We start from the raw sequence: 22,812 nt of genomic DNA on the forward strand, positions 1-22,812 counted from the left end.
AACATAATGTGATAATGTGTTGAGATGTTTCAGTACTGTGTATGGTAAATACAGTAAAGTACAGTATATTCAGTACTGTGTATGGTAAATACAGTAAAGTACAGTATATTCAGTACTGTGTGTGGTAAATACAGTGAAGTACAGTATGTCCAGTACTGTGTGTGGTAAATACAGTGAAGTACAGTATGTCCAGTACTGTGTATGGTAAATACAGTAAAGTACAGTATGTCCAGTACTGTGTATGGTAAATACAGTAAAGTACAGTATGTCCAGTACTGTGTGTGGTAAATACAGTAAAGTACAGTATATTCAGTACTGTGTATGGTAAATACAGTAAAGTACAGTATATTCAGTTACGTGTATGGTAAATACAGTAAAGTACAGTATATTCAGTAACGTGTATGGTAAATACAGTAAAGTACAGTATATTCCTGGAGTGGTGTGTTTCCTGTGGAGCTCTATACTACATCTGTTGTCGTGGTCTCATCAGCCTGCCCAGTCTTCATGGAATCCTGCAGTTATCCACTCCTACCTGAATGAACAATTCTCCAACCTGCCTATGATTCCTCTTACATTTTCAAACTGTCATGTAACATCATCAGTTTGTATCATAAGATTCCACATGTACGCTTTAGTCAGATATGTGTATCTATGACAGATGTATGTTTATCTTGCTGTTCTCTTCTCTCTTTGCTGTTCTCTTCTCTCTTTCTTCTGTCTGTACCCGGCTGGCCTTAGGCAGATGGGTCCCTCCATATGAGCTGGGTTCTGCTCGAGGTTTCTTCCTGTTAAAAGGGAGTTTTTCCTGCCACCGTTGCCTTCAGGCTTGCTCTGGGGGTTTCAGGCCGGGTTTTTGTAAAGCGTCTTGAGACGATTTGTATTGTTATTGACGCTATATAAATAAAATTGAATTGAATTGAACTACTCCTCCTCTGTGGAGTTAACTACAGACTGCTCGGTCTGAAACCACAGACTTTAAAGACGTCAGGACAGGGTTAGGGTTAGAGTATAGAAGGTACAGAATAGTTAACCATTAAACATTAAAATCCAGAGTCTAGACTTTATTTGGTTTTTATTTATTGTTCACAGTAGAAAGGTTCAACCAGCTGACATAAATAAAGTTAAATAAAGTGATTCATTTGAATCTAGGCCAGCTCTGCCTTCCTATTGGTCAGAACTCCTGATTGTCAACATCAAAGTATTTATTGCTCAGTGCTTGTCAATAAAGTTTGATTCAAATGTGCTACAATAATAAAGTATCAGAGCTAACTGTGGCTAAGCTAACCGACTGGAAGACAGTTACGACATCGTTATCTTTATTCCCAGCATGCATTTGGCATCTTCACACCTCTGACCTGTTACCCTGAGATTCATGTTGGCATGACAACCATCCCATAAACACAACGATACGAGGCTAAAGTTTACAACATCAGATGACACCGTCATCATCATCGTCATCATCATCACCGTCATCATCATCACCGTCATCATCATCGTCATCATCATCACCATCATCATCATCACTGTCATCATCATCGTCATCATCGACATCATCATCATCATGAGAATAGTGCAGGAACCAAACACATGTGCTTTAAATGTGTGTTGGATGTGTGTGTTGTGTGTGTGTTGTGTGTTGGATGTGTGTGTTGTGTGTTGTGTGTTGGATGTGTGTGTGTTGTATGTGTGTTGTGTGTTGTGTTGTGTGTGTGTGTGTCAGTGTTCGTTGGGCATGTGTCTGATGGTGTGGAAGATCCAGTCCATCTTTGTGCTCCATCCTCCGTGATGAGCATCGTTCATCTGTTTGGTGAAATACTCCAGCGCCTCCTGCTGGCTCTTCTCTGAGAGACAGACAGATAGAGACAGAGACAGACAGACAGGAAGTCAGACAGACAGGAAGTCAGACAGACATCCTCCACCCCCACCCCCACCTTCCCAAGTCTCCTCCACCGTCTCACCCAGGGCCAGAGTCTTCCTCAGGTAAGCGATGTCGTCAAAGCTCTGCAGCTCAGGCATCCCACAGCCCAGCAGGAGGGAGAAGAGGTTGATGAAGAGGCTGGCGTGTTGACGGATGGCCAGGTAAGCTTTGTAACACATCTCCTGGAACCTGGACCACAGACAGGTAAGCAGAAAGTAAGACAGGTGCAGGGCCACCACCAGACCTGGAAACAGGTTAGATGCAGGTGAGACCTCTCAAACTCCTTGGTCTTAGTGGACTCCTGGACTCCTTTACTGATGACGATGAGGAAGTCCTGAGTCAGGACAAAGGGCACACGCTCCCGCTTGTAGCCAAACTTCTTCTTCTTGTGATCCAGGAAGTGACCAAAGTCGATGTGGAACAGCTGGAGGAGGACGTAGAAGAAGAAGAAGAAGAAGAAGAAGAAGAAGAAGAAGAAGAAGAAGAAGAAGAAGAAGAAGGAGGAGGAGGAGTCAGGAGGAGTCAGGGGACGGGGTCAGAGGAGGAGTCAGGGTGAGTTAGGGGGAGGGGTCAGAAAGATGAGGAGCTCACCTGTCCATTCTCCTTCACCATGATGTTGGAGTTATGTCGGTCTCCGATTCCCAAGATGAATGTCGCAACGCAGTAACCTGCACACGACCTGGTGAACAGGTCGATGGCCCGGTCATACCTGAGAGACAGACAGGAGGTGAGACAGGAAACAGGTGAGACAGGCAGGAGAAGAGAAAGACAGGAGGTGAGACAGGCAGGAGAAGAGAAAGACAGGAGGTGAGACAGGCAAGAGGTTAGACAGACAGGAGATGAGACAGGAAAAAGGTGAGACAGGCAGGAGAAGAGAAAGACAGGAGGTGAGACAGGAAACAGGTGAGACAGGCAGGAGATGAGAAAGACAGGAGGTGAGACAGGAAACAGGTGAGACAGGCAGGAGATGAGAAAGACAGGAGGTGAGACAGGCAAGAGGTTAGACAGACAGGAGATGAGACAGGAAACAGGTGAGACAGGCAGGAGATGAGAAAGACAGGAGGTGAGACAGGCAGGAGATGAGACAGGTAAGAGGTTAGACAGACAGGAGGTGAGACAGGTAAGAGGTTAGACAGACAGGAGGTGAGACAGGAAACAGGTGAGACAGGCAGGAGGTTAGACAGGAAACAGGTGAGACAGGCAGGAGATGACAAAGACAGGAGGTTTGACAGGCAAGAGGTTAGAAAGACAGGAGATGAGACAGGTAAGAGGTGAGACACACAGGAGGTGACACAGGAAAAAGGTGAGACAGGCAGGAGGTGAGACAGGAAACAGGTGAGACAGGCAGGAGATGAGAAAGACAGGAGGTGAGACAGGCAAGAGGTTAGACAGACAGGAGGTGAGACAGGCAGTAGGTTAGAAAGACAGGAGATGAGACAGGTAAGAGGTGAGACAGACAGGAGGTGACACAGGAAAAAGGTGAGACAGGCAGGAGAAGAGAAAGACAGGAGGTGAGACAGGCAAGAGGTTAGACAGGCAGGAGATGAGACAGGTAAGAGGTTAGACAGACAGGAGGTGAGACAGGAAACAGGTGAGACAGACAGGAGGTGAGAAAGACAGGAGGTGAGACAGGCAAGAGGTTAGACAGACAGGAGGTGAGACAGGCAGGAGGTTAGAAAGACAGGAGATGAGACAGGTAAGAGGTGAGACAGACAGGAGGTGACACAGGAAAAAGGTGAGACAGGCAGGAGGTTAGACAGACAGGAGATGAGACAGGTAAGAGGTGAGACAGACAGGAGGTGAGACAGGCAGACAGACAGGTGTTCAGACAGATAGACAGACAGGTGTTCAGACAGACAGGTGTTCAGACTGACAGACAGACAGGTGTTCAGACAGACAGACAGACAGACAGACAGGTGTTCAGACAGACAGGTGTTCTGACAGACAGGCAAACAGACAGGTGTTCAGACAGACAGGTGTTCTGACAGACAGACAGACAGACAGGTGTTCAGACAGACAGACGGACAGACAGACAGGTGTTCAGACAGACAGACAGGTGTTCAGACAGACAGACAGACAGACAGGTGTTCAGACAGACAGGTGTTCAGACAGACAGACAGGTGTTCAGGCAGACAAATAGACAGACAGACAGACAGACAGGTGTTCAGACAGACAGACAGACAGACAGGTGTTCAGACAGACAGGTGTTCAGACAGACAGGTGTTCTGACAGACAGACAGACAGGTGTTCAGACAGACAGGTGTTCTGACAGACAGACAGACAGACAGACAGACAGGTGTTCAGACAGACAGACAGACGGACAGACAGACAGGTGTTCAGACAGACAGACAGACAGACAGACAGACAGGTGTTCAGACAGACAGACAGACAGGTGTTCAGACAGACAGACAGGTGTTCAGACAGACAGGTGTTCAGACAGACAGACAGGTGTTCAGACAGACAGACAGACAGGTGTTCAGACAGACAGACAGGTGTTCAGACAGACAGGTGTTCAGACAGACAGACAGGTGTTCAGACAGACAGACAGACAGGTGTTCAGACAGACAGGTGTTCAGACAGACAGACAGACAGACAGACAGACAGGTGTTCAGACAGACAGGTGTTCAGACAGACAGACAGACAGGTGTTCAGACAGACAGGTGTTCAGACAGACAGACAGACAGACAGATAGGTGTTCAGACAGACAGACAGGTGTTCAGACAGGCAGACAGACAGGTGTTCAGACAGACAGGTGTTCAGACAGACAGACAGGTGTTCAGACAGACAGGTACTGACGCTTCCCCACGGTTCTTGTCCTTGATCCAGTGGTGCAGGGTGTTGGAGTTGAACTGCAGCGCCCCCTTCAGGCCTCCTTTACACTGGATCTGCATGATGGTGAAGCTGCTCTTCACCACCTCGATCAGACCGACGCAGTCTCCAATGGACAGGCATCCGTAAGGAAGCATGCTGACACACACAGGGACACACACTGCATCAGCCAGGTGTGTGTGTGTGTGTGTGTGTGTGTGTGTGTGGTCACCTCACAGCCAGGTGTGTGTCTGTGTGTCTGTGTGTGTGTGTGGTTACCACACAGCCAGGTGTGTGTGTGTGGTGACATCACAGCCAGGTGTGTGTGTGTGGTGACCTCACAGCCAGGTGTGTGTCTGTGTGTGTGTGTGGTGACCTCACAGCCAGGTGTGTGTGTGTGTGTGTGGTGACCTCACAGCCAGGTGTGTGTGTGGTGATGCAGGTACTCACCGCAGGTCCAGGCCCTGGTTCTGCCAAATGTTCTCCATGATCTTAATGATCTGCAGTGTCAGCATATCCTGACGCAGGTCTGTACAGAGAACACTACATTACCCACAATCCCTCAGCACGGCTCCGAACCCAGCACTGTGGTTAGCGCTGAGCTAGTTAGCATTAAGCTAGTTACCGTCTCCGTTCTTGAAGATGATCTCGTTGTTGGTGAAGAGAAGCTCAGACATGATGTCGGGGTTTTCCCAGTTCAGCCACAGGGGGCGCTTTGCTGATGACATGATCCTGCACTCCTCTAACCTATGACCACATTTAATCACTTCATTTAACCACATCATTTAACCACTTCATTTAACCACATCACTTCATTTAACCACATCACTTCATTTATTTCATTGTCCTACTGGACGTCAGCTGTTTATTGTCACCTGAGGTTCCCCAGCTGGTGAACTGGGTTCAGAGGAGAGACGAATCCCTGCAGAGCGTCCATGTAATCAGGACGGGACATGTGTTCAACCAGGAACTTCATCTGAGTCTGACGACCAATCAGAGGAAGGCAAACCATCAGCATCAACCAATAAGAAGCACAACGTCTTTCTGTGTGCAGCGTGTGGTCTGGTACCTTCTGAGTCTCGTCCTTCTTCTCCTGCTTCAGCGTGTCGGTCAGGTTCACCAGCTTGTCCATGGCCTCCACCTGTCTGTTCAGGTGTTTCAGGTACATGCCACATGCTCTGCAGAACGCCTCCAGCAGCAACCCGAACCGCCTGGACACCGTCTTATTGTGCATCTCTGACCTTGAAACAGGTGAGAACAAACAGGTGTGTAGGTGACGTCCACTCAGGTGAACGTTCCTGGACAACAACACTCACTTCAGGTGCCAGAAGAAGAAGTGTCCAATCCTCTGATTCGTCAGAGCTTTCTTTATCAGGAAGCGAGCCAGTGGATTGTCCAGGTACATCTCATACTTCAAGACCTGCACGGTTCAGACAGACAGGACAAGACAATGGACACCTCTCTGTCAGGAGACACTTGTTCTATTGTTCCTCAGGTGTAAACTCACCTGGACGAGCTGCAGCAGGTACTGAGACAACTTGTCGTCTGTCAGACCCTGAACCAAACAGCGAAGAGCAAACTCTCTGACGATCGGGTCCGGGAAGTTACAGTCCAGCAACTCCAGAGCTAATTCTGGTTCCATCAGAGGCCACTCCTTCAACAAGCAGTACATCTGAGGAGGAGGAGAGGGGGGAGGGGGAGGGGGAGGAGCAGGGGGAGGAGGAGGAGCAGGGGGAGGGGGAGGAGAAGGGGGAGGAGGAGGAGGGGGAGGGGGAGGAGCAGGGGGAGGGGGAGGAGGGGGAGGAGCAGGGGGAGGGGGAGGAGGAGCAGGAAGGGGGGGAGGGGAAGCAGGGGGAGGGGGAGGAGCAGGGGGAGGAGCAGGGGAAGGAGGAGGAGGGGGAGGAGGAGGGGGGAGGAGCAGGGGGAGGGGGAGGAGGTAGAGGAAGAGGAGGAGGAGCAGGAGGAGACCATGTGAGTGATGAGTGATTGTCTCGTCTTGTGAAGGTGACAACGTTTTCTTACCTGAGAAACTTCGTCTCTTGAATTCCACTTGACAGAAAGAAGAAGCTTTGGAAGAGACTCTGGGATATTTACACAGTAATGTCTGCAGAGAGACAGACAGGTAGAGAGACATGTTGATAGACATGTAGAGAGACAGACAGGTAGAGAGACATGTTGATAGACATGTTGATAGACAGGTAGAGAGACAGACATGTTGATTGACAGGTGGAGAGACAGACAGGTAGAGAGACATGTTGATAGACAGGTAGAGAGACAGACAGGCAGAGAGACAGACAGGCAGAGAGACAGACAGGTAGAGAGACATGTTGATAGACATGTTGATAGACAGGTAGAGAGACATGTTGATAGACAGGTAGAGAGACATGTTGATAGACATGTTGATAGACAGGTAGAGAGACAGACATGTTGATAGACAGGTAGAGAGACAGACAGGTAGAGAGACATGTTGATAGACATGTTGATAGACAGGTAGAGAGACAGACAGGCAGAGAGACATGTTCATAGACAGGTAGAGAGACAGACAGGCAGAGAGACGGACAGGTAGAGAGACAGACATGTTGATAGACAGGTGGAGAGACAGACAGGTAGAGAGACATGTTGATAGACAGGTAGAGAGACATGTTGATAGACAGGTAGAGAGAGATGTTGATAGACAGGTAGAGAGACAGACAGGTAGAGAGACATGTTCATAGACAGGTAGAGAGACAGACAGGCAGAGAGACGGACAGGTAGAGAGGCATGTTGATAGACAGGTAGAGAGACAGACAGGCAGAGAGACGGACAGGTAGAGAGACAGACAGGCAGAGAGACAGACAGGTAGAGAGACATGTTGATAGACATGTTGATAGACAGGTAGAGAGACATGTTGATAGACAGGTAGAGAGACAGACAGGTAGAGAGACATGTTCATAGACAGGTAGAGAGACAGACAGGCAGAGAGACGGACAGGTAGAGAGACATGTTGATAGACAGGTAGAGAGACAGACAGGCAGAGAGACGGACAGGTAGAGAGACATGTTGATAGACAGGTAGAGAGACAGACAGGTAGAGACACAGGTTGATAGACAGGTAGGGAGACATGTTGATAGACAGGTAGAGAGACAGACAGGTAGAGAGACAGGTAGGCAGACAGACAGGCAGACAGGCAGGCAGACAGACAGGTAGACAGACAGGCAGACAGACAGACAGGTAGACAGACAGGCAGACAGACAGACAGACAGGCAGACAGACAGGTAGACAGACAGGTAAGCAGACAAAGAGTTGGACCTGTGTCTCCAGAGGAAGTCCTTCTCCTGCTCAGAGAGCTCGTACAGTGGATCTCTGGAGCAGAGAGATCGAAGCTGTTCAGCATCAGTGGGGGACACGCTGCTGTCACAGGCCAGACGACTGCTCTGAGGGACATGGACACATGTTGGACTTTACTGTCTTCACCTCCTGTTTGTCTTTAGTTTAGTCTTCAAGTGAAATGCAGCTTGATCAGATTCAGATGAGGTGACACCCAGACGAGATGTCCAGCAGACCCTGTCCTTTGTCTCAGTCTTCTGTCCTATACGTGTCCTATCCATGTCTTATACGAGTTATATACATGTCTTATACATGTCATATACGGGTCAATGTACATGTCCTATATGTGTCCTACATGTCTTCTACATGTCATATACATGTCATATACGTGTTATATACATGTCTTATACATGTCATATACGTGTTATATACATGTCTTATACGGGTCATATACGGGTCAATGTACATGTCCTATATGTGTCCTACATGTCTTATACATGTTATATATGGGGCATACATGTCTTATACATGTCATATACGGGTCAATGTACATGTCCTATATGTGTCCTACATGTCTTATACATGTCATATACATGTCATATACGTGTTATATACATGTCTTATACATGTCATATACGGGTCAATGTACATGTCCTATATGTGTCCTACATGTCTTATACATGTCATATACATGTCATATACGTGTTATATACATGTCTTATACATGTCATATACGGGTCAATGTACATGTCCTATATGTGTCCTACATGTCTTATACATGTTATATATGGGGCATACATGTCTTATACATGTCATATGCGGGTCAATGTACATGTCCTATATGTGTCCTACATGTCTTATACATGTCATATACATGTCATATACGTGTTATATACATGTCTTATACATGTCATATACGGGTCAATGTACATGTCCTATACGTGTCCTACATGTCTTATACATGTCATATACATGTCATATACGTGTTATATACATGTCTTATACATGTCATATACAGGTCAATGTACATGTCCTATATGTGTCCTACATGTCTTATACATGTCATATACATGTCATATACGTGTTATATACATGTCTTATACGGGTCATATACGGGTCAATGTACATGTCCTATATGTGTCCTATATGTCTTATACATGTCATATACATGTCATATACGTGTTATATACATGTCTTATACGGGTCATATACGGGTCAATGTACATGTCCTATATGTGTCCCATACATGTCTTATACATGTCTTATACGTAGGGTGACCAGATCCCAATTCACCAGACGCGGGACAAAGACTACGTTTGTGTGGGACAATGAGGGACAATGTGAGATACTAATGCATCAAGGTAGTCTAAAAGAACTAAGAGAAAAAATAAACATTTCTATTCTGCCCCTTTGCTTATAACATTACTGTGCTTTGCCATCTGATTGATTCAGCAGCACATAACAGCCTGCAAATAAAAACTTATAAATATATTTTATAATATATATAACCTTGTTTAAATGCAACTTTCCCAAGTTGAGCAACACGTTTTGTCTCGCATTGTCTGTGTCGTTTCACGTCGTATTTACCTCCGTGTGAAACGGAAAAATGACTCAAGCAAACTTCACAGCAAACTTTACCAGACTCTCCTTGCTCTGGTTTCACCCAGGGATAGATAGTTTCCCAGTCTTTATTATAGCTGCATTTCCTCTTCTCAGTCGTACGGGTTGTGCTTCCCTCCATGTCTCGCGCTGCATGCCGTTCTGATCTGATTTGCATTGTTTGTGGTTGGTGGGCGCACCCTTAACCTGCGTCCGCGTCCCACTTTGATTGACATGATCAAACAGTCCGCCCCGCCCCCTGATGACAGCCCTCACTGCTTTCTCCAAACAGCTATTTGATAAATGCCAGATTATAAAACACGCATTTCAAAACTGGAGTCTGACTGTAACAATGCGGGACAACGTCTCAATTTGCGGGACGTGTGAAAAGTAATGAAAATGCGTGACTGTCCCGCACAAAGCGGGACATCTGGTCACCCTACTTATACGTGTTTTATACAGGTCAATGTACATGTCCTATATGTGTCCCATACATGTCTTATACATGTCCTATACGTGTTATATACGGGTCAATGTACATGTCCTCTATGTGTCCCATACATGTCTTATACATGTCTTATACATGTCTTATGTCATAGGACATGTATTCGTTATAAACCTTCAGAGACATGAAGCTAGTGAATGCTACGTGACGATATGTCCATGTATGTAGGACGTGTTACCAGGCCGTGGCAGTAGTTGTAGCCCAGATCTCTGCTGACGGTCCAGTTGGCGTGTTCTTCAATCTGCTGCTCGTCAGGAAACACCACCGTCTGGTTGAACCAGGAGAACTCCAGCTCCACACAAGGAGTTTCCTACAAACCACCACATCTGATCAGTTCTTTATGAGCTGGACCAGGATCGTCACGTCTTCAGTTAGACACGTACCTTGTTGGGATTTGAACTAGCAACCCCGATGGGATTTAGAAGGTCCTCAAGGCCGTGAGGAACAGGCCACAGACTGAGAGCCACTTTACCCGAGACCAGGATGTCCTGGTAGTCAAACAGGTTCACATTTCCCCAGGCAAGGGGACAGTGCTCCTGGCAGACAGACAGGTGGAGAGGGAGACAGTAAGAGAGAGACAGGTGAAAAGGGAGACAGGTGGAAAGGGAGACAGTAAGAGAGAGACAGGTGAAAAGGGAGACAGGAAGAGAGACAGGTGGAGAGGAAGACAGGTAGAGAGACAGGTGGAAAGGGAGACAGGAAGAGAGACAGGTGGAAAGGGAGACAGGAAGAGAGACAGGTGGAGAGACAAGTGGAGAGAGAGACAGGTGGAAAGGGAGACAGGAAGAGAAACAGGAAGACAGACAGGTGAAAAGGAAGACAGGAAGAGAGACAGGTGGAGAGACAGGTGGAGAGAGAGACAGGTGGAGAGAGAGACAGGTGGAAAAGGAGACAGGAAGAGAAACAGGAAGACAGGCAGGTGAAAAGGGAGACAGGAAGAGAGACAGGTGGAGAGACAGGTGGAGAGGAAGACAGGAATAGAGACAGGTAGAAAGGGAGACAGGTGGAGAGGGAGACAGGTCGAAAAGGAGACAGGAAGAGAGACAGGTAGAGAGACAGGTGGAGATAGAGACAGGTGGAGAGGGAGACAAAAGAGAGACAAGTGGAAAGGGAGACAGGTGGAGAGAGAGACAGGTGGAAAGGGAGACAAGAAGAGAGACAGGTGAAAATGGAGACAGGTGGAAAGAGAGACAGGAAGATGAAGAGGTGGCGAGGGAGACAGACAGGTAGACAGGTCAGACAGACAGCTCAGTCAGACAGGTCAGACAGACAGACAGGTCAGTCAGTCAGTCAGACAGACAGACAGACAGGTCAGACAGACAGGTCAGTCAGTCAGACAGACAGACAGACAGGTAGACAGACAGGTCAGACAGACAGGTCAGTCAGACAGACAGACAGGTCAGTCAGTCAGTCAGTCAGACAGTCAGACAGTCAGACAGACAGACAGGTAGACAGACAGGTCAGACAGACAGGTCAGTCAGACAGACAGACAGACAGACAGGTCAGTCAGTCAGTCAGTCAGTCAGACAGGTCAGTCAGTCAGACAGTCAGTCAGACAGACAGGTCAGTCAGTCAGACAGACAGGTAGACAGACAGGTCAGACAGACAGGTCAGTCAGACAGACAGACAGGTCAGTCAGACAGACAGACAGACAGACAGACAGGTCATACAGACAGGTCAGTCAGTCAGACAGACAGACAAACAGACAGGTAGACAGACAGGTCAGACAGACAGGTCAGTCAGTCAGTCAGACAGTCAGTCAGACAGACAGGTCAGTCAGACAGTCAGTCAGACAGTCAGTCAGACAGGTCAGTCAGACAGACAGGTCAGACAGATAGACAGGTCAGTCAGACAGTCAGTCAGACAGACAGTCAGACAGGTCAGACAGACAGACAGACAGTCAGACAGTTAGACAGACAGACAGACAGACAGGTCAGACAGACAGGTCAGTCACACAGACAGACAGACAGTCAGACAGACAGACAGGTCAGACAGACAGACAGACAGGTCAGACAGACAGACAGACAGTCAGACAGACAGACAGGTCAGTCAGACAGACAGTCAGACAGACAGACAGACAGGTCAGACAGACAGACAGACAGTCAGACAGTTAGACAGACAGACAGACAGGTCAGACAGACAGGTCAGTCACACAGACAGACAGACAGTCAGACAGACAGGTCAGACAGACAGACAGACAGGTCAGACAGACAGACAGACAGACAGTCAGACAGACAGACAGACAGACAGACAGACAGGTCAGACAGTCAGACAGGTCAGTCAGACAGACAGACAGACAGACAGACAGACAGACAGACAGACAGGTCAGACAGACAGACAGACAGACAGGTCAGTCAGTCAGACAGACAGACAGACAGGTAGACAGACAGGTCAGTCAGACAGACAGACAGACAGACAGACAGACAGACAGGTCAGTCAGACAGGTCAGTCAGACAGACAGACAGACAGAAAGACAGACAGACAGACAGACAGGTCAGACAGACAGGTCAGTCACACAGACAGACAGACAGACAGTCAGACAGACAGGTCAGACAGACAGACAAACAGACAGACAGACAGACAGCTCAGACAGACAGGTCAGTCACACAGACAGACAGACAGACAGTCAGGCAGACAGACAGACAGTCAGACAGACAGGTCAGACAGACAGACAAACAGACAGACAGACAGACAGACAGCTCAGACAGACAGGTCAGTCAGACAGACAGACAGTCAGACAGACAGACAAGTCAGACAGACAGACAGACAGGTCAGACAGTCAGACAGGTCAGTCAGACTGTCAGACAGTCAGACAGTCAGACAGACAGACAGACAGGTCAGACAGACAGACAGGTCAGTCAGACAGACAGTCAGGCAGACAGACAGACAGACAGGTCAGACAGACAGGTCAGTCAGTCAGACAGACAGACAGACAGGTAGACAGACAGGTCAGTCAGACAGACAGACAGACAGACAGACAGGTCAGTCAGACAGTCAGACAGTCAGACAGACAGACAGACAGCCAGGTCAGTCAGACAGACAGGTCAGTCAGACAGACAGACAGACAGACAGGTCAGTCAGTCAGTCAGACAGACAGACAGGTCAGTCAGACAGTCAGACAGTCAGACAGACAGACAGGTCAGTCAGATAGACAGGTCAGTCAGACAGACAGACAGGTAGACAGACAGACAGTCAGACAGACAGACAGACAGACAGGTCAGTCAGACAGACAGGTCAGTCAGATAGACAGGTCAGACAGACAGACAGGTCAGACAGACAGACAGACAGGTCAGTCAGTCAGTCAGTCAGACAGACAGACAGGTCAGTCAGACAGACAGACAGGTCAGACAGGTCAGTCAGACAGACAGGTCAGACAGACAGACAGGTCCCCTACCTCCTTGGCTCCTTTCCTTCCTTTCACTGAGCAGATAGACAGGCAGAGTCTGGCTGAACGAGGGAGGTCGGCCAGGTAGATGTCATAGGTCAACCACTCATTCCACCTGGAGACAGACAGTCAGACAGACAGGTAGACAGACAGACAGACAGACAGGTAGACAGACAGACAGACAGGTAGAGCTATTGTGTAGCTGTTGTGTAGCTCTAGTTGTACAGTAGTTGTGTAGTCGTACCTGGGGTTTGAACAGGGAACTCTCTGAGTGTTGACGTTGTCACACAGCGGCTCTCCTCCGTGATAAATCCCTGTCCTCACGTAGATCTACACATTCAGGTTCACAGTGTTTATATTTCACCACAGACTGAGGACAGACACTGAGGACAGAGACAGCCGCTGAGGACAGAGACAGCCGCTGAGGACAGAGACGGGCGCTGACCTTGTCGATGTCCCTGATGTTGACGTTGACGTAGGTGGCGCAGAGCAGACGGACTCTCAGCAGAGTGTTGAACGCCCACAGGGAGCGGGGTGGACAACCATCACCTCCTCCTGGACAGGGAGACGGCTGAGGAGTCCGACGACTGAAACACATGTCTCACATGTCAACGGTCCAGCTGTACAGCTCCAGATTGGCTGAGACAGGTATGACCCTGAATGGAAGACGCACCTGTACGAAGGTGTGACGAACCCAGAGGCTGGAAGCTGAGAGTACAGACTGTCCTTGGAGACGAGCATCAGGTGAGGAAGACGTCCCACCGTGATACAGGAGCGGATGTACTGTGGACAGGGGAGGGGAGAGCGATGGAGGGGGGGGACGGGTGGAGGGGGAGAGGTGGAGGGGGGACAGAGGGACAGAGACAGGCGGAGGGGGAGAGGTGGAGAGAGACAGGTGGAGGGGGACAGGTGGAGAGAGACAGGTGGTGGAGAAAGACAGGCAGAGGGAGGACAGATGGCGAGAGACAGGCGGAGGGGGGACAGGTGGAGGGGGAGAGGTGGAGAGAGACAGGCGGAGGGGAGACAGGTGGAGAGAGACAGGTGGAGAGTGACAGGTGGAGGGGAGACAGGTGGAGAGAGACAGGTGGAGGGGAGACAGGTGGAGAGATCAGGTAGTGGAGAAAGACAGGCAGAGGGAGGACAGATGGCGAGAGACAGGTGGAGGGGGGACAGGTGGAGGGGGAGAGGTGGAGGGGGGACAGAGGGAGAGAGACAGGTGGAGGGGAGACAGGTGGAGAGAGACAGGTGAAGAGGGACAGGTGGAGAGAGACAGGCGGAGGGGAGACAGGTGAGAGAGACAGGTGGAGAGAGACAGGCGGAGGGGAGACAGGTGGAGAGTGACAGGTGGAGGGGGAGAGGTGGAGAGAGACAGGTGGAGGGGAGACAGGTGGAGAGTGACAGGTGGAGAGAGACAGGTGGTGGAGAAAGACAGGCAGAGGGAGGACAGATGGCGAGAGACAGGAAGAGGGGGGACAGGTGGAGGGGGAGAGGTGGAGAGAGACAGGTGGAGAGAGACAGGCGGAGGGGAGACAGGTGGAGAGGGACATGTGGAGTGGGGACAAGTGGAGAGAGACAGGTGGAGAGAGACAGGTGGAGGGGAGACAGGTGGAGAGAGACAGGCGGAGAGAGACAGGCGGAGGAGGAGAGAGACAGGTGGAGGGGAGACAGGTGGAGAGAGACAGGTGGAGAGTGACAGGTGGAGAGAGACAGGTGGAGAGAGACAGGTGGAGGGGAGACAGGTGGAGAGAGACAGGTGAAGAGGGACAGGTGGAGAGAGACAGGCAGAGGGGAGACAGGTGGAGAGAGACAGGCGGAGGGGAAACAGGTGGAGAGAGACAGGTGGAGAGAGACAGGTGGAGGGGAGACAGGTGGAGAGAGACAGGCGGAGAGAGACAGGTGGAGAGAGACAGGTAGAGGGGGACAGGTGAATGTCCTGGAGGAACCCCTGGTGAAGAGTTGTGGACTCTTTTATTTTGATGAGTTGTTACCTTGTACTGACTCAGTGGAAACTTCTCCAGCAGGTATTCATCACAGCCACACACCTGACACAAAGAAAGACATGTGAGTCAGACAGACAGGTGAGTCAGACAGACAGGGGGACAGACAGACGGGAGTACCTTCAGGATGTACTGTCCCTGGTACTCCTGGACACAGAGGCGGAGCTGCTGAGGTGAAAGATGCATCGATCGACTTTTCTTCCTGATGGACTCAGCGATCAGCTGCTCAGGTAAACTGTCATGACTGACCTGGACACAAAGACATGGACATGTCCTGTTTCATCTGCTCATCCTGACAGAGACGAGAGACAGAGATGACAGACAGAGACGAGTGACGCAAGACGAGACACGAGAGAGACGGAGGAATGAGACCAGAGACGGAACACAAGAGATGAGAGACGGGATAACGACAGGAGACAAGATAGGGACAGGGACAGTGTTGATGTTGGACATCCCATGAGATCAAAAGTATAGATTAGCTGTGAAACCAAGTCTCTCTTCTCTCTGAGACACCTGAGACATATTGTCCTCCAACATGGACCTGAACAAACCAACATTTTACCTTCAGAGTGTATTTCTGTTTGGAGTTAGACGTAGACACAATGACCCAGATGGTCACTATCAGACGTCCTGCAGACAGACAGGTAGAGAGTCAGACAGGTAGAGAGTCAGACATGTAGAGAGCCAGACATGTAAAGAGTCAGGCAGGTAGAGAGACAGACATGTAGAGTCAGACAGCTAGAGCATCAGACAGGTAGAGTCAGACAGGTAGAGGGTCAGACAGGTAGAGAGTCAAACGGGTAGAGGGTCAGACAGGTAGAGAGTCAGACAGGTAGAGAGTCAAACGGGTAGAGGGTCAGACAGGTAGAGAGTCAGACATGTAAAGAGTCAGACATGTAGAGTCAGACAGGTAGAGAGTCAGACAGGTAGAAAGTCAGACATGTAGAGTCAGACAGGTAGAGAGTCAGACAGGGAGAGAGTCAGACAGGTAGAGAGTCAAACGGGTAGAGAGTCAGACAGGTAGAGGGTCAGACAGGTAGAGAGTCAAACGGGTAGAGGGTCAGACAGGTAGAGAGTCAGACAGGTAGAGAGTCAAACGGGTAGAGGGTCAGACAGGTAGAAAGTCAGACATGTAAAGAGTCAGACATGTAGAGTCAGACAGGTAGAGAGTCAGACAGGTAGAAAGTCAGACATGTAGAGTCAGACAGGTAGAGAGTCAGACAGGGAGAGAGTCAGACAGGTAGAGAGTCAAACGGGTAGAGAGTCAGACAGGTAGAGGGTCAGACAGGTAGAGAGTCAAACGGGTAGAGGGTCAGACAGGTAGAGAGTCAGACAGGTAGAGAGTCAAACGGGTAGAGGGTCAGACAGGTAGAAAGTCAGACATGTAAAGAGTCAGGCAGGTAGAGAGTCAGACAGGGAGAGAGTCAGACAGGTAGAGAGTCAGACATGTAGAGTCAGACAGGTAGTGAGTCAAAAAGGTAGAGTGTCAGACAGGTAGAGAGTCAGACATGTAGAGGGTCAGACAGCTAGAGCATCAGACAGGTAGAGAGTCAGACAGATAGAGTCAGACAGACAGAGAGTCAGACAGGTAGAGAGTCAGACAGGTAGAGGGTCAGACAGGTAGAAGGTCAGACAGGTAGAGGGTCAGACAGGTAGAGGGTCAGACAGGTAGAGTCAGACAGGTAGAGTGTAAGACAGGTAGAGGGTCAGACAGGTAGAAGGTCAGACAGGTAGAAGGTCAGACAGGTAGAGGGTCAGACAGGTAGAGGGTCAGACAGGTAGAGTCAGACAGGTAGAGTGTAAGACAGGTAGAGGGTCAGACAGGTAGAGGGTCAGACAGGTAGAGGGTCAGACAGGTAGAGTGTAAGACATGTAGAGAGTCAGACAGGTAGAGAGTCAGACAGGTAGAAGGTCAGACAGGTAGAGGGTCAGACAGACAGGTAGAGGGTCAGACAGGTAGAGTCAGACAGGTAGAGAGTCAGACATATAGAGTCAGACAGGTAGAAGGTCAGACAGGTTTAGAGTTAGACAGGTAGAGAGACAGACAGGTAGAGGGTCAGACAGGTAGAGAGTCAGACAGGTAGAGAGTCAGACAGGTAGAGGGTCAGACAGGTAGAGAGTCAGATATGTACAGTCAGACAGGTAGAGAGTCAGATAGGTAGAGGGTCAGACAGGTAGAGAGTCAGACATGTAGATTCAGACAGGTAGAGGGTCAGACAGGTAGAGAGTCAGACAGATAGAGAGTCAGACATGTAGAGAGTCAGACAGGTAGAGTCAGACAGATAGAGAGTCAGACATGTAGAGAGTCAGACATGTAGAGTCAGACAGGTAGAGGGTCAGACAGGTAGAGACAGACAGGTAGAGGGTCAGACAGGTAGAGGGTCAGACAGGTAGAGACAGACAGGTAGAAGGTCAGACAGGTAGAGGGTCAGACAAGTAGAGAGTCAGACAGGTAGAGAGTCAGATATGTAAAGTCAGACAGGTAGAAGGTCAGATAAGTAGAGAGTCAGACAGGTAGAGTCAGACAGATAGAGAGTCAGACATGTAGAGAGTCAGACAGGTAGAGAGACAGACAGGTAGAGAGTCAAACAGGTAGAGGTAGACAGATAGAGAGTCAGACAGGTAGAGAGTCAGACATGTAGAGTCAGACAGGTAGAGAGTCAGACAGGTAGAGAGTCAGACATGTAGAGTCAGACAGGTAGAGAGTCAGACAGGTAGAGAGACAGACAGGTGGAGAGTCAGACAGGTAAAGAGACAGACAGGTAGAGAGACAGACAGGTAGAGAGTCAGACAGGTAGAGAGACAGACAGGTAGAGGGTCAGACAGATAGAGTCAGACAGATAGAGTCAGACAGATAGAGAGTCAGACAGGTAGAGGGTCAGACAGGTAGAGAGACAGACATGTAGAGTCAGACAGGTAGAGAGTCAGACAGGTAGAGAGTCAGACAGGTAGAGAGACAGACAGGTAGAGAGTCAGACAGGTAAAGAGACAGACAGATAGAGTCAGACAGACAGAGAGTCAGACAGGTAGAGAGTCAGACAGGTAGAGAGACAGACAGGTAGAGAGTCAGACAGGTAAAGAGACAGACAGATAGAGTCAGACAGACAGAGGGTCAGACAGGTATAGGGTCAGACAGGTATAGGGTCAGACAGGTAGAGGGTCAGACAGATAGAGTCAGACAGGTAGAGTCAGACAGATAGAGTCAGACAGGTAGAGGGTCAGACATGTAGAGAGACAGACATGTAGAGTCAGACATGTAGAGAGTCAGACAGGTAGAGGGTCAGACAGGTAGAGAGTCAGACATGTAGAGAGACAGACAGATAGAGAGTCAGACATGTAGAGAGTCAGACAGGTAGAGAGACAGACAGGTAGAGAGTCAGACAGATAGAGAGTCAGACATGTAGAGAGACAGACAGATAGAGAGTCAGACATGTAGAGAGTCAGACAGGTAGACGGTCAGACAGGTAGAGAGTCAGACATGTAGAGAGACAGACAGATAGAGAGTCAGACATGTAGAGAGTCAGACAGGTAGAGAGACAGACAGGTAGAGAGTCAGACAGATAGAGAGTCAGACATGTAGAGAGACAGACAGATAGAGAGTCAGACATGTAGAGTCAGACAGGTAGAGAGACAGACAGGTAGAGGGTCAGACAGGTATAGGGTCAGACAGGTAGAGGGTCAGACAGATAGAGTCAGACAGATAGAGTCAGACAGGTAGAGAGACAGACAGGTAGAGAGACAGACACACAGTCCTCACCCTTGTCCAGCTTGCTATAGATGTGCTGGGGCAGTTGGGGGCTGGACTCCACGTTGGGGGGGTAAACATAGAGGGCCTGGCTGTGGGCCCCTCCCCCCTCCCTCTCCTCCATGGCCTCTCTGCACACGCTCAGTATGGAGCGGCGGAAGTCCTGGATCTCAGGGTCTTTCATCATCTCAAACTCACAGACGGGCATCCCGATGGCAAACCCTGACGATGGGGCGGAGTCAGTGAGAGTATGGAGGTGACATCAGAGACGAGGTCACGTAGTCATGGCGGGAGGCGGGGCTTACCGATCTCCCGGTTCAGGATCTTCTCCTCTCGGTTGCCCAGCGGCTCGATGACCTTCAGGATCGGGTGAAACAGTCGTAGGTCACACAGACGCCTGGTCTCGTCGTAAAACTCCTCCCTCTCTGCTTCCTGGGTCACGCCCACAAAGATGTAACACGATTCCTCCTGTCCAATCACAGAGAAGAGTTTATATGCGGAGGCCAGAGGAGGCGGAGTCACAGGTTAGACAGGACGTACCTGCAGCAGGTGGTACAGAGGGTACTTCCTGGCCTCCATGAAGAGCTGCTGCTTGATGTTGATGAGAGGAGTTTCTCTGAGACACTCTAGACTCACCATCATCCCTGCAAAAATAGAACCCGAATAAAAACAGTAGAAACAATAAATAGAAACTGAATAAAAACAGTAGAAACAATAAACAGAAACCGAATAAAAACAGTCAAAACAATAAACAGAAACCGAAAACTAACAGTAGAAACAATAAATAGAAACTGAATAAAAACAGTAGAAACAATAAATAGAAACTGAATAAAAACAGTAGAAACATTAAATAAAAACCGAATAAAAACAGTAGAAACAATAAATAGAAACTGAATAACAACAGTAGAAACAATAAATAGAAACTGAATAAAAACAGGAGAAACAATAAATAGAAATCGAATAAAAACAGTTGAAACGATAGAAACCGAATAAAAACAGTAGAAACAATAAATAGAAACCGAATAAAAACAGTAGAAACAATAAATAGAAACCAAATAAAAACAGTAGAAACAATAAACAGAACCTGAATAAAAACAGTAGAAACAATAAACAGAACCTGAATAAAAACAGTAGAAACAATAAACAGAACCTGAATAAAAACAGTAGAAACAATGAATAGAAACTGAATAAAAACAGTAGAAACAATAAACAGAACCTGAATAAAAACAGTAGAAACAATGAATAGAAACTGAATAAAAACAGTAGAAACCGTTGGGTAGGCAGCAGTCAACCAGGATGCGAGGGGGCATCAGATGGAGCCCCCATAGTTCCCCTGATGACGGCCTGGGTGCCATGGTAACCACCAATCACAAACAACCTCACCTCAGCACTGGGCTACCTGGACAGACAGAGAGACAGAAAGACAGAAAGAGCGACAGTCAGACAGAGAGACAGACAGAGAGACAGACAGAGAGACAGAGAGACAGAAAGACAGAAAGAGAGACAGTCAGACAGACAGACAGAGAGACAGAAAGACAGAGAGACAGAGTCAGAGAGAGACAGAGACACAGAGAGAGACAGAAAGACAGACAGAGAGAGAGACAGAGAGAGAGACAGAGAGACAAACAGAGAGAGACAGACAGACAGAGACAGAGACAGCAGTTAATGTCTTCTATGTAGTTTTCACACTTTGCAGAATCATCCTGTGGACCAGACTGGACCCTCTGAAGGGCCGGTTTAGGCCCCCGGGCTGCATATTTGACACCCGTGCTATAATCTGTAGAACCAGTGGACGCCATGACGGCTCCTCTACTGTGAAGCCAAAGCATGTGACGCTCCCCCTGGTGGCTTGTTGAGGAAGTGATGCAGCACAGTGCTAGATTAGCCGCCTGCTAGCACAGGTTAGCACTAGTGCTCGTCTAGTGCTAACCTGTGCTAGGCTAGCACTTAGCCTAGCTTGGTGGGCGTAGCTAGCTGGTAACGGTGAGTTGAGTGGGCGCCTTTAATAGAGCAATGCTCCGCCCACCCTCCACCCATATTTGGAATGTCTGAGAGAGGCGGAGTCTCTCAAAACCAAAATGGCGGCCGCCATGACCGAGCGTCATTCTCTTTTTTAGAGTCTATGGGTTTGACCAATGAGAGGAAGAGGAGACACATGTTGTCTATGTCTGAGACACAGCGTCCCCTGCAGGTCACATGGTCTCATCTGTTTGATGTAAAGTGACCCTGAGTGCTTTGAAAGGCGCCGCCATTAAATTATAAATTATTATTATTATTATTATTATTATGAACTCACTAGAAGACACACACAACACACACACAACACACAGACAGGAAACACACACACACAAAGGCAGCGTTGTGTCAACTTCCTTCTGTTGACCGACTGATTTAAAGGAACAGCTGATGAATTAAACCAAGATCATCAACATCACATTAAATCTAAAAGACTCTCAGTGTCTGTCTCATGTCTCAGTGTCTGTCCCATGTCTCTGTGTCTGTCTCATGTCTCAGTGTCTGTCTCATGTCTCAGTGTCTCAGTGTCTCATGTCTCAGTGTCTGTCCCATGTCTCAGTGTCTGTCTCATGTATCAGTGTCTCAGTGTCTCATGTCTCAGTGTCTGTCCCATGTCTCTGTGTCTGTCTCATGTCTCAGTGTCTGTGTCTGTCTCAGTGTCTGTGTCTGTGTCTGTCTCATGTCTCTGTGTCTGTCTCATGTCTCAGTGTCTGTGTCTGTCTCATGTCTCAGTGTCTGTCTCAGTGTCTCAGTGTCTCATGTCTCAGTGTCTGTCCCATGTCTCAGTGTCTGTCCCATGTCTCTGTGTCTGTCTCATGTCTGTGTCTGTCTCATGTCTCTGTGTCTGTGTCTGTCTCAGTGTCTGTCTCATGTCTCTGTGTCTGTGTCTGTGTCTGTCTCAGTGTCTGTCTCATGTCTCAGTGTCTGTCTCATGTCTCAGTGTCTGTGTCTGTCTCAGTGTCTCAGTGTCTGTATCAGTGTCTCAGTGTCTCATGTCTCAGTGTCTGTGTCTGTCTCATGTCTCTGTGTCTGTCTCATGTCTCAGTGTCTGTCTCATGTCTCATGTCTCAGTGTCTGTCTCATGTCTCTGTGTCTGTGTCTGTCTCAGTGTGTGTGTCTGTCTCATGTCTCTGTGTCTGTCTCATGTCTCAGTGTCTGTCTCATGTCTCATGTCTCAGTGTCTGTCTCATGTCTCAGTGTCTGTCTCAGTGAAGACAGTGATCGATCACTTTCATTCATAAATAACAAAAACTTTGTTTACACGACAAAGGAAAAGAACCGGATGAGGAAACTGTATTTAATGATCTGATTGATTGATTGGTTGATTGGTTGATTGACAGGTCTGTGGTTTATCCGCACGACCTCCGAACTATGGTCTGGTTGCCATGACAGCGGGAGTGGAAGCATCTCTCAGAGATGAAGCGGAAGAAAGAGACTGAGACGCTTTGTTCTGTCGGTGTGTCGCTCACCTGAGCTCGTGCCCGACGGTCCAACGGCGTGTGCCTCCGGTCATAGCGTCAGTCCACCTGTCCG

General features: G+C 48.7%; 2 protein-coding genes across 2 annotated transcripts in view; one reads left to right on the top strand and one right to left on the bottom strand.

Annotated features, from left to right (window-relative positions):
* The window catches only part of plxnb3 (plexin B3), a 179,449-nt gene that overhangs the window by 19,092 nt on the left and 137,545 nt on the right, over positions 1-22,812 (top strand). The gene's annotated exons all lie outside the window — the stretch shown is intronic.
* LOC311494795 (phosphatidylinositol 4,5-bisphosphate 3-kinase catalytic subunit alpha isoform) lies at positions 481-20,618 on the bottom strand (the record flags this gene model as incomplete). The annotated part of the gene is made up of 26 exons (XM_084554017.1): positions 481-1,841; positions 1,959-2,107; positions 2,191-2,342; positions 2,510-2,627; positions 4,715-4,885; positions 5,177-5,255; positions 5,352-5,473; positions 5,602-5,708; positions 5,796-5,967; positions 6,043-6,146; positions 6,234-6,398; positions 6,749-6,830; positions 8,015-8,139; positions 10,315-10,446; positions 10,520-10,672; positions 13,531-13,636; positions 13,766-13,851; positions 13,967-14,108; positions 14,195-14,304; positions 15,510-15,563; positions 15,639-15,767; positions 16,081-16,148; positions 19,276-19,485; positions 19,569-19,731; positions 19,804-19,907; positions 20,534-20,618. The coding sequence occupies 26 exons, from the start codon at positions 20,616-20,618 to the stop codon at positions 1,717-1,719; spliced, it is 3,213 nt and encodes a 1,070-aa protein (XP_084410143.1). The 3' UTR covers positions 481-1,716.

This window comes from Chelon labrosus (genome assembly GCF_963514085.1).
Source record: "Chelon labrosus genome assembly, chromosome: 10".
Taxonomy (NCBI): Eukaryota; Metazoa; Chordata; class Actinopteri; order Mugiliformes; family Mugilidae; genus Chelon; species Chelon labrosus.